General features: G+C 37.5%; 1 protein-coding gene across 1 annotated transcript in view; it reads left to right on the top strand.

Annotated features, from left to right (window-relative positions):
* The first annotated feature begins 2,953 nt into the window (after positions 1-2,953).
* NCAM2 (neural cell adhesion molecule 2) overlaps positions 2,954-14,847 on the top strand; it is a 179,134-nt gene continuing 167,240 nt past the window's right edge. The window contains exon 1 of the mRNA XM_008501978.2: positions 2,954-3,119. Within this exon, the coding sequence (XP_008500200.1) occupies positions 2,954-3,119 (166 nt within the window). The remainder of the gene's footprint in view (positions 3,120-14,847) is intronic.

A 14,847-nucleotide genomic window follows, 5' to 3' on the forward strand; every position in this document is an offset into this window, starting at 1 on the left:
CAGCTTTTCAAGTACTGGAGTAGACATTCATGTTAGTATTTATCCAAAAAGCACCCAAGTGCTCTGAAATTGTCCTGTATTGAAAGGAAATTGAGACATTGAAGTCCTGGTACTTGTTACTATTCCAGTATTATTTTTTGTATCTCTAAGCCTACTGTGCGTAAGAAACACATTGCTTTTGTTGCTTTTGTTGGGCTTTTTTTTTTGTTGTTGTTGTTGGGCACTAGGTTCACAACATGAACTTAAAATAAATTTCTCCGTTGAACATATTGAAAAGTGCCAGGAAAGTTACGTGAAAGCATGCTTCAAAGATGATAAGGCTGTTGAGTTAAATGTAGTCAGTTACTGTAATCTCTGTGCCAGGAGTCTTGCATAGTTCCTTTCTGTAAGGAATTACTGAGTACTTCCAGTAATTCTGTTAAAATCTCTGACATAAAATGTAACCTTCTACAACTACTCTAAGGTGGTAGTTTGGTACAGCAATGAAAGAATGAAAATATAACAAAGCCATTTCAGAAAAATGCAGGAGGTAAAATGTCAAATGCTATAGAAATAGATATTAGAGCATTTATATACATCTTATTTCTTTCAGGTGATAAATAAAAAAGTAGCAGTTAATCCATAAGCACTCAGATTGTATGGTTTTAAAACACTGATAGTTTGTTTTCATCTGTCATTCTTAAGGTAACTCTTACAAGACCAAAACAAGCTAAATTATGGCAACTTAAAATATTTCCTTATAGGCCATTATCTGAACTGAAACCTGTTTGGATTCACTCTTTATATAGCAGCAAGAGATACTAATCCCTTGAAAAGGGTGGTGTGAAAATCTTTGAATCAGTTTCTGATAGTAAAGTGGGGGTTAAAACCATACAAAATATAAAAAATGGTTATACTGAAGAACATGTTTGAAATATTTCCTATATTTCTATTGTAAAATCCTTACTAAAATAGTACTGAAAGAGTAATGTTCTTTTATGTAGAGCACCTTGCAGAACTGTGAAGTGGTCTTTGGACACTGCTCACAAGCAACAGAGACTTCTATGGTCTTAAGTTCTTGAATGTTACTCACCTCCAAGGGTCTGATTTTTTTAAAAGGCACATTTTCAATTAAGTCAAAGATCTTCATTAGCTTCTGTTAAATTTCTATTTGTGTGAGTTCTTAGCATCTGTTGATTTTAAACGGATCTTGTTTGAGCTGTAGTTCTATATTGGGATTTATATATGTAAAATAAAATGCAGATAGGGTCTTCACAAGACGTTCTTGAAAATGAATGCTATTGAATTACTACTACATAATAATGTAACTCTATCTTGTAGCTTAAGTCATGATAGGTAGCTTTTCACAAGCCGATGTATTCCAAGAGAGCAAGAACTGATCAACTGAAAGCCCACCAAAGAAAAGAGAAATTTCTTATGCATTTTTAAAGTATTTTTTTAATTTGTATTTGTTCTAATAAAAATTAAAAAAAAAAAAAGAGAAGATCCTGGTTTGGTCTCTTCTTGGTATACAAGCTTTTAAAGAATGAAATGCACTCATTGGAAAAAGTATGCATTAATCAACGATATACAAATATTCTACTACTAAATTTTCATTTTAGCATTTTGTGGTAACATGTAAAGAGGCAAATATCTTCATCTAGCTTAATGGAAAATTAATAAAATGAGTTTTATCTCTTCAGTTTTCTGCAAAAGTTTCTGAAAGAAGAGACATCAAGCTCTGATTTTAGATTTAATAGTCTGGTAAGTTTTGATGAGAAATTATAGTATTATAGCTTTACTGTTTTAATGTACTTGATACTTTTCTTTACTTTTAAATTATTTCCTTCCTAAACACCCAGAGCCATCTCTTCTCCAGGCTGAAAAACCTCAAATCTCTCATCCTGTGGCCTCCAGGCCTCTTCTTGCCCCTTCTCTGGACTTTATCTAATAGGTCCATGTCCTTCATCTGTTGGGAATATTAAAAGTGCTATATGTTTGCTTCTTTTCCTATTATTTTTTTAAATAAAGTCACTTAAATGTATTTAGTAGGAGAACGGTCTTCGTGCCCAATTCAGTTTTGTAAATAGATTAATTTTTCTCTTGCATTGCAATCAGAAAAACAGAAATAAAAGAATAGTAATTTGATAGAGAGAAAAAAATAAACAAAAAAATAGAATATTAAAAAGTAAAATTAAACATTAGAAATACTGACCTACTGATATCTGATGGCATCAGTCTGTCTGAAAAATAATAGCTAAAATTTAGAAGTAAAATTCTGTACAGAAGTCACTAATCCCCTTCTCCAGCTATGTAGAGTTTTAGTAGTGTTATTTGATTGCAGGAACACTGCTAATAAACCTCACTTACAGTGTACCAAAGGACCCATTTGACAAAACAAAAATTACCTTTAACAATGCACATTAGACTCCTAATTAGACTTTAGGTGTATTTGAAACAGAAGTCCCCATACTTTTCTTGTCAAATGTCAAAGGCAGTTCTTAAATTATGCATGAAAGATGGATTTTAACCATTTGAAAATGAAAGCATGATATTGGAATCTGCATGCAAATTATGTTATTTGCCTTAACTGCAAGGACATCAAAATTAGACATGTATAAAATCTACATTAATTTTTCAGAATCTTTCATTCTGTTGTGGTATAAAACAAGTATCCTTCTAATATGCTCCACTTTTACTTTGCTCTTCCCAAATAATTTTGTACCATTGCGTGTAATTAACAGAAGATTGTGTGTCCGCTTGCTGTACATGCAAATAAATTTAAACATTTACCCATGCTTAAACCCATTGAAGTATGTGTTCTACTTGAAGTAATGGTGTGTACACAGGGTCTGCTTAAGTTTTTCTTCCCTGGTGTGTGATCATGGGGCTGCCTTTTTGTGCCACTGATCACACCTTCGTCCCAGCAGTCCAGGCAGTTTTGAGCTGACCTCACTGTCTGCTTACTCGTCCCATGCGTCATCAGTTTCTCTATGAGGCTATTATGCCTTCTGAACATTTAAATATAATAGATTATGGACATAAATCCATGATGACTACTCCCAATTACCTTCTTGTCCTTCGTATCTTTGGAAATGGATTCCAGAATTGCTTGCCTCATCATCTTCCCAGAGATCAAGGTGAGACTGACTGACCTGTACTTTCTTGGATCCTCCTTCTGACCCCTCTTGAAGATAAGGGTGACTTTTGCTTTGTCCCAATCTTGCAGCCACCTCTCTTGATCACACCAGTTTTCCCAAGATGGATTGAGTGGCCTCTGGGTGATACTGGCTGTCTCCCCTCACAGACAGGCCCCACAGACTTATCCAGTCTGTTTAAATATTTCCTGAACTAATTCTCCTCTGTGAAGGGAACGTCTTTCTTCATTTTCTACTTTTCTGGTTTCAGGGACCTCAGATCCCTGAGGGTGAATTTTCTCATTAAAGACTGAGGTCAAGAAGTAACTAAACACATCAGACTTTTCTATATCTTTTAAGACCATGTCCCCTGTACGATTCAGTAGTGGGCCCACATATACTATGGTCTTAATTTTGCTACTCAGGAACCTGTAAAAAGCCCTCTGTTTTGTTTTTTTTCATGTTCCTTGCCATATTCAATTCTAGGTGTATGTTGGCTTGCCTAATTCCACCCCTACACACTCAGAGTGTTTTACCCACAGGTCATCTGAGATACTTCTTGAACCCCTTTTAGGACTGTATCTCATGGAATTTCCCAATATTTTCTTTTCCCTAAGTATGAGATCTCTTTTTCCATCCATTTTTACTCAGATTTTCATTCATCTAAAGCTTTGACTTTTACATAAAAATGATTCTTCCAAAATTTACAGAGCTACAGTAATATCTTTCCCTTCAATACTCACTTTCTTTTACAATCTGTGAATATTTTTATATGTTCAGGTGGCTTCTATGGAATGTTGGTTAATATTTTTTAGTGCTGTATTTTTCTATCCACCAGGAGGTTTTTTTCTATTTTTGGCAATATGTTGGAGAAGCAAAAGAATCTTTTGGTTTTAGTATGGACCACTAGGATAAAAGGGAAAGTAATAGTCACAAGGACAAGTTTAATGGAATACATTCTTATATACCCCAGGCAGCACTACAGTCTTGGGGAGGAGAGGCTGGAAAGCTGCCAGCAGAAAAGGACCTGGGTGTGTTGGTAGATACCTGACTGAATATGAACCAGCAGCATGCCCAGGTGGCCAAGAAGGCCAACAGCATCCTGGCTTGTATCAGGAATGGTGTGACCAGCAGGAGTTAGGGAAGTGAGGGTGCCCCTTTACTTGGCATTGGTGAGGCTGCACCTTGAGTACTGTGTTCAGTTCTGGGCCCCTCACTAGAAGAAGAACATTGAGGTGCTGGAGTGAGTTCAGAGAAGGGCAACCAAGCTGATGCTGATGAAGGGTCTGGAGAACAAGCCCTGTGAGGAGAAGGTAAGGGAACTGGGAATGTTTAGTTTGGAGAAGAGGAGGCTGAGAGGAGACCTTATACCTCTCTATGGCTACCTGAAAGGAGGTTGTAGGGAGGTGGGTGCTGTCCATGTCTCTCAAGTGAACAATGATAGGACCAGAGGAAATGGCCTCAAGTTGTATCAGGAGAGGTTTAGCCTACATACAAGGAAGAATTTCTTTACTCTGAGAAGTTAGGTGTTGGAACAGGCTGCTCAGGGAGGTGGTGGAATCACCATCCCTGGAAGTATTTAAAAATCATGTAGGTGAGGCACTTCAGGACATGCTCTAGCATGCATGGTGATATAGACAAACATATCTTATTTGAGGGTGAGGATGTTGACTGTTGAGTGCCATGATCTTAGAGGTATTTTCTAACCAGGACAATTCCATGATTCTGTGATTACACGTAATTCACTACAGCATGCATCCATTAACGTATACTTTTTAAAGAGGTAAAGAAAAGCTGTATTATTTTAGTAGACATTGCTTTTCAAATGTAAGGGTAAGCTCTTTGTGTTAATATACTATAATTGCAAAACGTTAAAGGAAGATACAAAATATAATGAAAGATAATGGATCGAGATGAAAACATTGCTTCATGAATCTAGTCAGTTATGGTAACTGAGCCAGCACATGAATTTATTTAACTTTGTTGTCCTTCTATGTCTCACTTGTTTTTTTTTGAAAGCAACTGTTAGACATATTTATGTGTTTTTAGGGGTTAAGTAATTATTCCAACCAATGACAAAATATTTTGTATCCACTTAAACACTGCATGCATTTTGGGCATGCTTTCACTGATAATGCATGCTTTTAATGTTAATTTTTTTAAATTGAGTATAGAAATCCCTAATTAGTTTATATGCTGTTTACACTTACTGAGTTTTTGGACTTGTCCCCAAGATTCAATGTACTGACATAATGGCAATGAACTACTTTGTGCTGGCACAACTACAGGTTCAGTATGGTGCCTTGCAGAGGCGAGGAACTCGGGTTCCAAAATAGGGCAATCATGTCTTCAGGATGCACAGATGAATCTAATCAGGCCCTCTGAGGAATGCTTTTCTCATTCAAGTTCTCAATCTAGCTTGGAAAATGCTAGCTTGAAGTCTAGGTTGAGAAGCTATCAGTTACCAACCAAGCTGACAGGTGCTATTCAGTGGTGGTTTCCTTAGCAGTTTGGTTAATAAACTTTAGATTTCTTATAACGAGTTGAAATTGGAAAAATTATTAATCTTGACTTTTTTTTAATTATGAATAACTGGGCTGCATGCTTACTGTGTACGTGGAGCTACTTGAAATTAAATATGAGACAAGTCAGTCTTCGGAACTGTCTGCAGCTTAATCAGTGGCAAAGAGAAGAAAGTATGAAACCATCTAGTAAAGGACTTTGTAGTGTCTGTGTAGGGAAAAGATAAAATAGAAATCCCAGTGAGTATGCTGTAGTAATAAAGGAAGAAAGAAAACAGATTCTATTGATAGCCAACCAGAACAGGATTTTTCTCCATTCTCAAGAAAGAAACAGGTGACAGAAAGTGTCTTGTTACCCTGTGGCATTTAATATGGCAGTTAATAATTTTCTGGAGTATTGTGAAACGGAAGATGTTGCATTGTAGGTAAAAGGAATCCATCTTTAAATCACAGAAAGGAGAAGCTATTTGATTCAGCAGTACAAGTACCAATACACATGTTGTAGCTAAGAGGTTTTTTTTTTTTTTAATTTAGTAATGTGACAGTTCTTAAGAAGACATTATTTGTTTTGTTCCCCCTCTATTTCTGATGTATGTGTCTGGAATTCATAATTAGATTAGAGGATGGAGTAGGGAGGAGGAGAAGGATAAACAGCAATATATATATATATATATACATATAGTATATATTATAATAATGTGGAAAACAAACAAAAAAACATGACTTTAGTAATTTTTCAATATTCCTTCACAAAATCTGGCCTTAAATTAACACTACCCTTACTTAGCTGAAATTTGTTTGTCTTTCCCCCAGATCTGTTTATTTCTCACTTTTTCCATTGTTTCTTAGGGCTAGTAAAAGGTCTAACAACTTTTTTAAGCTTACTGGGATTCAGATGGTTATTGAGGTGATATCACAGTATAGTTTCCATATCCTTTTATGGATAAAAGCAAGATGAAAATTATGTGAACTTGCTTCTGTTGCCTCAAACAGGAAAAGAAGGATGAGTTTTGGAAGAAGGGGGAAAGTAACTAATGTCATTATTGTCTGCCTACTAAGATCGCTTGTTTCCTGAAAAAAATTATTATAGCACTTAAAACACATTGAGATAAGATCTTCTTTGGTTTGCTTACCTTAAATACTTACGGTGTACTACATTTGAAGATTGTATTAAATTTTTTAAAAATCCTTTTGATCTTTCTAATGATCTGTAACCTACATCTCCACTCATTTCATCTCTCAGCAGCTCCAACTGAAATATTTATTAAAAAGGGTTGATTGTAGCTGACTTCTAGAGAAAAAACCTGGTAGAGCACCTTTCCTGACAGGGATTGCTATTAGGAATGACAAGAAAAGTATTACTGGTATTTATCCTGACCATTACCTGGTCGTTGCACAATGAATGAACTGTGAGAGGAATTAAGTAGTGATTTAAACTCATAGTTTCTGTTCTACTGCAGTATCAGTCTCATAATAGCTGGGTATTAAGATAAAAACATGTACCTCAGAAATTATTGTGAACTTTCTTTAAGATAGTCAAAATCTGACATTTTTTTTCAATAGTGTAGAATGTTTATGTCAAGTGTGTTGCTTATGGCTTTTCTTCTCCTTCCTTACTCCATGTGCATATCCTTTTAGCCCATAAAATAATTGTAAACCCAATCTGGTTGTAGATCTAGATGTCAAATATATGTACATATACATACCCATCTGCTGGCAAGTACTGTTGTTTATGGAAAGCATATTACATTCACATTTTAAAAATGCATGAAAAGGTTACCATACAATTGTTAGTTCCTGCCTCAGGGGTAACCACTTCCACAACAGGCTATATGGCTGGTCCCTCACAAAAGCTTACAGATGCATGTTCTGAAAAGCTGGAGCACAGTGGTTTTAGGTGGAAAATTTTCAGCAAATTTTTCACAGATTTTTCAGTACATTTTTCACCTAGGAAAGTGCATGCTTAGTTTATTTTTTTTTTTCCATTGAGTATTTTCATAGAATCATAGAATGGTTTGGGTTGGAAGGGACCTTAAAGATGTAGTGAAATGAGGCAACCAGGTGCCACTAATTGCCAGGGAGTGAGCATGAGCTCGTGTTAAGCCCACCTGTGCCTGATTAGGGTGGGCCCCCACTGCACATGAGCAGGATTAGGGGGGCCAATAAAAGGTAAGGCCTGAGTCACAAACTCAGCTCACACTGGAACTCACAATCTCAGCATGCTTGGCTTTAACTGCTTCTCTCAGCACTGTACTACCTTCATTGCTCCACTCTCATGCCCACTCCCTGGCAATTATTGGCACCTGGTTGCCTCATTTCACTACATAAAGATCATCTTGTTCCAACTCCCCTGCATGGGCAGGGACACCTTCTACTAGACCAGGTTGCTCAAAGCCCCATTCAACCGGGCATTGAAATTGGGATCACTCCATTTAAAAAACATACAGGATGCTTATTCTTATAATGCAGCATCTGAAACTTGATCTCTTGGTTCTCTGACTACTTCTCTGTACTTCTCCCTTGGTATCTGGCCTTGCTTCCAGTCTGTAAACTATGCTTTTACACCTAAGAGTGTCCATGAGTTCTTGCTCATCCATGCAGGCCTCCTGGTACTCCTGCCTGCCCTCCTCTTCATTGGGACACATTGGTCCTGGGCATGCAGGAGGTGATCCTTAAATATGAACCTGCTTTCCTGGGCTCCCTTTCCATCCAGGGCTTTGTCCATTCTACCCTACCAAGCAGATCCTTGAAGAGACTAAAATCTGCCCTTTTAAAATCAAGTGCCATCAGCTTATATTGTACTTTCCTTGCTGCCCTAAGGATCTTAAATTCTTCAGTGCCATAGTCACTGCAGCCAAGTTTCCCATTAAGTTTTGTATTTCTCACCAGCCCATCTCTGTTGGTGAGAACAAGATCTATCAAAGCTCCTTTTCTGGTTGGTTCCTTACTTTCCTACTTCTCTGACAGGTGGACCCCATCTGCCCTCAGCAGACCAGGTTTATCAAAATGATCCTTATGGTCTAGGTAGCCAAAGCCCTGGTTGTGGCACCAGTCCTTCATCTGTTTTTTTACTTTTCCAGTTCTGTTTGCCCTTTCTTGCTGTTTTCCTTTGACTGGGAGGTTTGGTGAGAACACTACCCTGGCTCCTGAGTCCCTCACTGATGCTCCCAGCGCTCTATAATCCTTCCTTATTGTTTTCATGATACTCCTGTACATATCATTGGTTCCCACACACAATATTAAGAGTGGGTACTAGCCAGCAGAATGCATGAGTTTAAGCAATCTTTGAGTAAAAGCCTTAATTCAAGCCCCTGGTAAGCTGCAGACCTCTCTAGTAGTATTACTCTCTAGTCGGTGGGCATTGTCTACAAATGGGTCACATAGTGTCCCTGAGAAAGGAGTTTTCCACTCCAATTATCCTTCAGTGTTTCTTCTGGGCACTGGTTGTTATATGGGGAGCTGAGTGGGCTTCCTTCCTCTGCTCTGGCAGTTTACATTGCGTGGGTTGTTTTTTCCTATCAATCAGCAGAACTGTAAAATGGTTCTTCAGGGGCATCCTGGGTATGGAGGGGAGTCTGTTCTTCCTTTCGGATTTTGACTTAATTTTCCATTCCTCTTTTATTATCTTTTTTCACTTCCCTCCTTTCTCTGTATTTTAGTGACTCCTGTTATCTTTAGAGTCTCCCTTTCCTTGAACATGTTCAAGATACTCATGTACAGTAGCTAATGCAGGAAAATGTGGGGACTACTTAGGGCTGAGTTTTGGGTTTAATGTTACTGAATATGGCATACCTCTTAACTGAGGAAAGCCTACTCAAAAATAGAACCAGAAACATATGCCAGATGATCTGACATTTGTCTGGAAGTTACATTAATAGTAGGATTGCAGCAAGTAGTTAGACTGTATCTTAGGCCCACATCATATGAGAGATGATACTATAATTTACATTATTTAAAAATTATTCTAAATGTGTATGTGAAGGTGATGTTTTCCTATAGTAGGGATGATGGGATGTCAACATGGAAGAGTGCAAATAGCTTATTAGGTTTGTCTGCCAGTTAAATAAGTGGTTTGAAATGTCATTAAATCATCACTGTAGTTAAATAAGTCTTTTAAGCTGGAGTTTCTAAAATTGAGAATGTAACTCCTTAATAGATATAAGGTATTATTCTGTAATTCAAACATTATATTAGTTTTAAACATATGTTATGAATTACACAAATCTTACAGCTGCAGTCTCATGTAGCTGTCATGATGGATGGGGGATGAAATGAGCCACAGAAAAGCTGAAGTTGTCATGTGATTCAACCACATCAGCCATTCATTATTACTGTAGAGAAACAAAAACTGGATATACCAATTGACAGGATATATCCACAACCAAAAGTGTTTATATAATTCCTAAAATGTTTTTCCTATTTACTAACACAACTTTTGGATTAAGTTTCTAAGAGAATGTTTTCTTCACTCAAAGATGTTAATCAATGTCTCTGTCTCTGGCCTTTTTGTGTGTGGGCATGATTTCCTTCCAAAGTTATGAGGAGCATTCAGCTCAGATCACTGATATTTTTCCTACTAAAATAGAAAATGATGGTGTCTAATTTTACAGTGTCTTGACATAGGTGCATTAACCCAAGAAGGAGTGAAATACTGGAACACTGAAATTCTGGCCTATAAGAATACATACAAAAACATTTGCATTCAGAAAATATTGGGAGAATAGTTGTACCAATAATATAAATCGATGCATATTTCTGTGTGGGGAAGATACATAAAATATCTTACTAAAAATAAAAATTGCTAGGTTGGAAGGGACTGCAAGGATCATCTAGTCCTACCTTTCTTGGCAAAAGCATAGTATGGACAAAGCCCTGCACCCTGTCCAGCTGAACCTTGAAAGTGTCCAGTACTGGGGAATCCACTGCTTCACTGGGAAGATTATTCCAATGGCTGATTGTTACTGTGAATTGTTTTCCTCTTGTGTCCATCCTATTGGAATCTCCCAAGAAGTAACTTAGACCCATTACCCCTTAGCTTTTCCATGTGATTCTTTGTAAAAAGTCAGTCTCTGTGATTGTAGCTAGAGTTGGAGTACTGGGACATGTTGATGAGGTCTCCCCCAAGTTTTCTTTTCTCCAAGCTGCACAAGCCTGGCTCTCTCAGCCTTTCCTTGTACAGCAGGCTTCCCAGTCCTCCTTGTTACCCTTCTCTGGACCTTCTCCTGCCTGTCTGCATCTCTGCTTTTTTGTTTGTTTGTTTGTTTGTTTTTGTTTTTGTTTGTTTTTTTTGTTTTGTTTGGTTTGGTTTTTGGTGTTTTGTTTTGGTTTTTTTGTAGTGGGAACTAGAATTTAACATAGGCATGGCCTGAAAATTGCTGAGTAGAGTGGGATAATGACTTTGTCTCTGCTAGTGATGCCCTTGCTGGTGCAACCCAGCATCCTGTTGGCTTCCTTTGCTGCTGCACTGTTCACTCATATGGAGCATTTTGTCCTCTAGGGCCCTTAGGGTCCTTTCCACATAACTACTTTCCGTCCAGGTGGATCCCAGGCAGTGCTGCACTTTTGGGTTATGTTTTTCCAGGTGTAACATCTTGTATTTGTCATTTTTGAACTTCACAAGGTTCTTGCTAGCCCACTCTTCCGGCCTGTCCAGGACTTACTGCAGGGTGGTTCTCCCTCTGGAGTCTCCACTTCTCCACTCAGTTTGGTATCATCAGGGTGTGCTTTATCACATCATGCAGATCACTTACACAGATATTAAACAACTTTGAGCCCAATATCAATTATAGGGCAGCCCTTGTGACAGGTTGCCAATTTTAAAAGGAGCTATTTAGCACTGCTCTTTGTGTCCTGCCCATCAGCCAGCTCCCCATCCACCACACAGACCACTTATCTAGACCTTGAGGCATCACCTATTTTAGGAGGAGGCTGTATCAAAAGCTTTGGAGAAATCCAGAAATCACCCCCTGCCCCACATCAATTGAGCAGGTTACTTAATCGTAGGAAGTTAACAATTTGTCAAGCATGATTTGTTCTTGGTGAATCCCTGTTTGCTTTTCCGTGCTTCATTTGGCTTGTTACAGTCCCCAAGAGGATTCATTCTGTTACTTTCCCAGGGGCTGAATTAAGACTGGTGAGTCCATAATTTCCCAGATCCTCCTTTAAGTCCTTCTTTTCGATAGGGGTTACATTAGCCTTCTTCTGGTATACTGGAAGATTTCCTGATTTCTGTGGCTTCTCAAAGGTTAAGGAGAGCAGCCTTGCAACAGTATCAGCCAACTGTCTTAACACTCTTGGGTGGATATTGTCAGGGCCCATCAATCTGCAGGGGTAAAGCCCCTGTAATAGTTCACAAATGAACTCTTCTTTCACTTACGGTGAATCATCAACCCAAAACTCACATCATCACCTCAAACCTATTCTGGAGCCCAACACTGCTGGTAAAGACAGAGGTGAAGAAACTGATGACACCCTCTGCCTTTTCAGCTTGTTGGTCACTAATTCACCTCTCCTGTTTAACAGTGTGCCAGAATTTTTTCTGTTTCTGCTTGTTTGCATACCTGAAGAACACCTGTAATTTTTAACATCTCTGGCCAATTTCAATTTGAGCTTTAGCTTTTGCTTTTCTAACTGCAACTCTGCATACCCTGATGATGCCCTCATAGTTCTCAGTGGGTATTTGTCTGCTTTTCCTTCACTGGTAAACTTCTCTTTTGGGTTTAAGAAGCTCACAGTTAAGCAAAGGGAGTCTTTTTTTCCACCTAATTCCCTTACCTTTGAAGTGAATGACCTGGTTTTGGGCTTCCAGGAGAGTGATCATAAAAATTCCCAGCACTCACTAGCTCTTTTATCCTGAATGGAAGCTTTCCACAGAGTACCTCCCACATGAGCTCTAAGCAAAGTGAAGTTTGCCCTTCTAAAATACAGAACTTCTGTCTTAGTACTAACCTTTGATGTGCTCAGCAGTATCTCAAACTCCATGATACTGTGATTGCTGCAGCCAAGGATGTCACTAACGAAGGTATCACAGAGCAGGTTTTCTTGATTTGTGAGTAGCAAGTCCAGCAGTGCCTCATTCCTGGTTGGCATATCTAACATTTGTATGAGGAAGCTGTCCTCTGTACATTCCAGGAACTTGATAGATGGCACATGAGCTGCTATGTTTTGTTCCAACAAATTTCTGAAGAGATCATCAGCCATGAGAATGTGGTTCTGTTGAGCTGAAGCTTGCTTCAGTGTTCCAAATATTGTTTCACTGGGCTTATTGTCTAGGTCTGGAGGTCAGCAGCAGATGACTACAGTAAGATCCCTCTCTGATCTTGACCTAAAGTCATTTGATGGGGCTGTCATAATCACAGTAGTTGATGTCTATACATTCAAGCTTCTCCTTAATATAGTTACTCCTCCTTTTCTTCCATTTATGTCTTTATGAAGCAGCCTATAGCCATCCATTATTATTCCCCAGTCAAGTGAGTTGTTTCACTGGGTTTTAGCTACTCCTATAAAATCATAACCTTCTGATAAAATTGGTGTTTAATGAGTTGCTATAATATTGTATAATGCTGTCTCTAAAAAGTGGCATCATTTCTTCCTGAACAATGTGTTGGGAATATAAAATCTGTTCGATTACAAGACTATCAGACTGTATGGAAGAAAACATCAGTGTAATCTAATCTCTTTGTGGCCTGTTTCCTCAAATGTAAACTGGAGATGCTAATCCTTCCTTCACTCTTATTTGCCTTATTTCTTTAGACCACCTGGGATCTCCTCTAACTATGCAAATATCCTGTTTTTTCTCTGACTATAGTAGAACTTGCTCACTTTAAAATGCAGTGGGGTTTTTAGCAGATATGTAATTAATAAAATTTCATATAATTTATACATCTTACCTATGTTATAAAAACTACATTTTTATTAGAAAAATTGTCAGAAAAGAAAAAATACTACTTGAAAATAAGAATGTCTTGATGGGGTTATGGTGTTGCCACGAAAGTCTTCCCCCACCCCCCCTAATTCAAATTGCAGAATTTTTATATATGAATAGCAACCTTAAAATGGCTATTCCTGAGATATTTCAGTTTGATGAAAAGTAATTATGGTTTTTTTTCTTTCTTTCTTTTTTTTTTCTTTTTCTTTTTTTCTTGACTTGGGTTTTATTTAGACTCATAGTTTTTTAGTCTGGTGAAATAATTTGGCATGTCATAAACCACTGGATATGGGAAATAAATAATTTTCTTATGAAAAAGAAAAAAAAAAATAAACCAAAACTGCTTTTTGTTGAGTGTTAGTGACCAAATATTGTAGCCTCTTTTTGTGATCTAAAATTCTCCTTAGGTTATTGGTGCCTTAGTCACTTGTCATTTTCTTTGAAGATGGTGGAGGTTAACTTATTTCTAGAATTATACATTTTCTTTATTCTTTTTCTATAATTTTTCCCCCCCCCTCTTGGCCCTGACATCTTAACTGTTAGAACAGGATACTTCTGTTATTTTCTCTAAATTTATTTTCTCTATATTTACTTTTTAATAATTTTATTTCTATAAATCTTAAATAACACCAATTGCATGGCATGTCAGTGTTTCCTGCTCCCATGCAGGGTTTTACAAGCATTTGTCAAGAACGTGATTTTCTTCCAGCACTATATGGAGTATGTCAGCTAGTTTGAATTGTAATCGTTTTATTGCTTTTTGTTTTACTTCTGAAGAAGAAAAATGCTTTTCCAAATTGCTGACTTCAAAGTAGAGTCTGACTTGTACAATGAGTGTTACTGTACTATGACAAAAAAAATGTATGTTTCATCTGAAAGATTAATTTTCACTCACAGAATTGTGGTTTATCCAGGCTTCCAGCCAAACAATTATTTTAGGTTTATATATTTTGTAATGCCATGTCTCTAAAGAGATGTCATTAAAGTCTAATAATTGCTAGTCTTTTGAGAAGGACATGTAGCTATAAGTAAATGCTTTAGCTTTTATTTTGAGGAACAATCTGGGAGACTTAGTTGTGTGGATTTCATTAATGGGATTTGCACAATGAAAAATGCCTGTGCTTTAGACTGTAAATAACTTCTTTTGTGTTTGCTGCTTAACTTTTAGTATTGCTCCCTGCTATGAGCTGCAGAATGTGAAACTCTGGGAAGAAGATCCAAGATCCCTATTGTATGTGGTGCATATGTTGCAAATCCAAACTTATATTGCAGTGTTACAAGC

Source organism: Calypte anna, chromosome 1 (genome assembly GCF_003957555.1).
Source record: "Calypte anna isolate BGI_N300 chromosome 1, bCalAnn1_v1.p, whole genome shotgun sequence".
NCBI classification, from domain to species: Eukaryota; Metazoa; Chordata; class Aves; order Apodiformes; family Trochilidae; genus Calypte; species Calypte anna.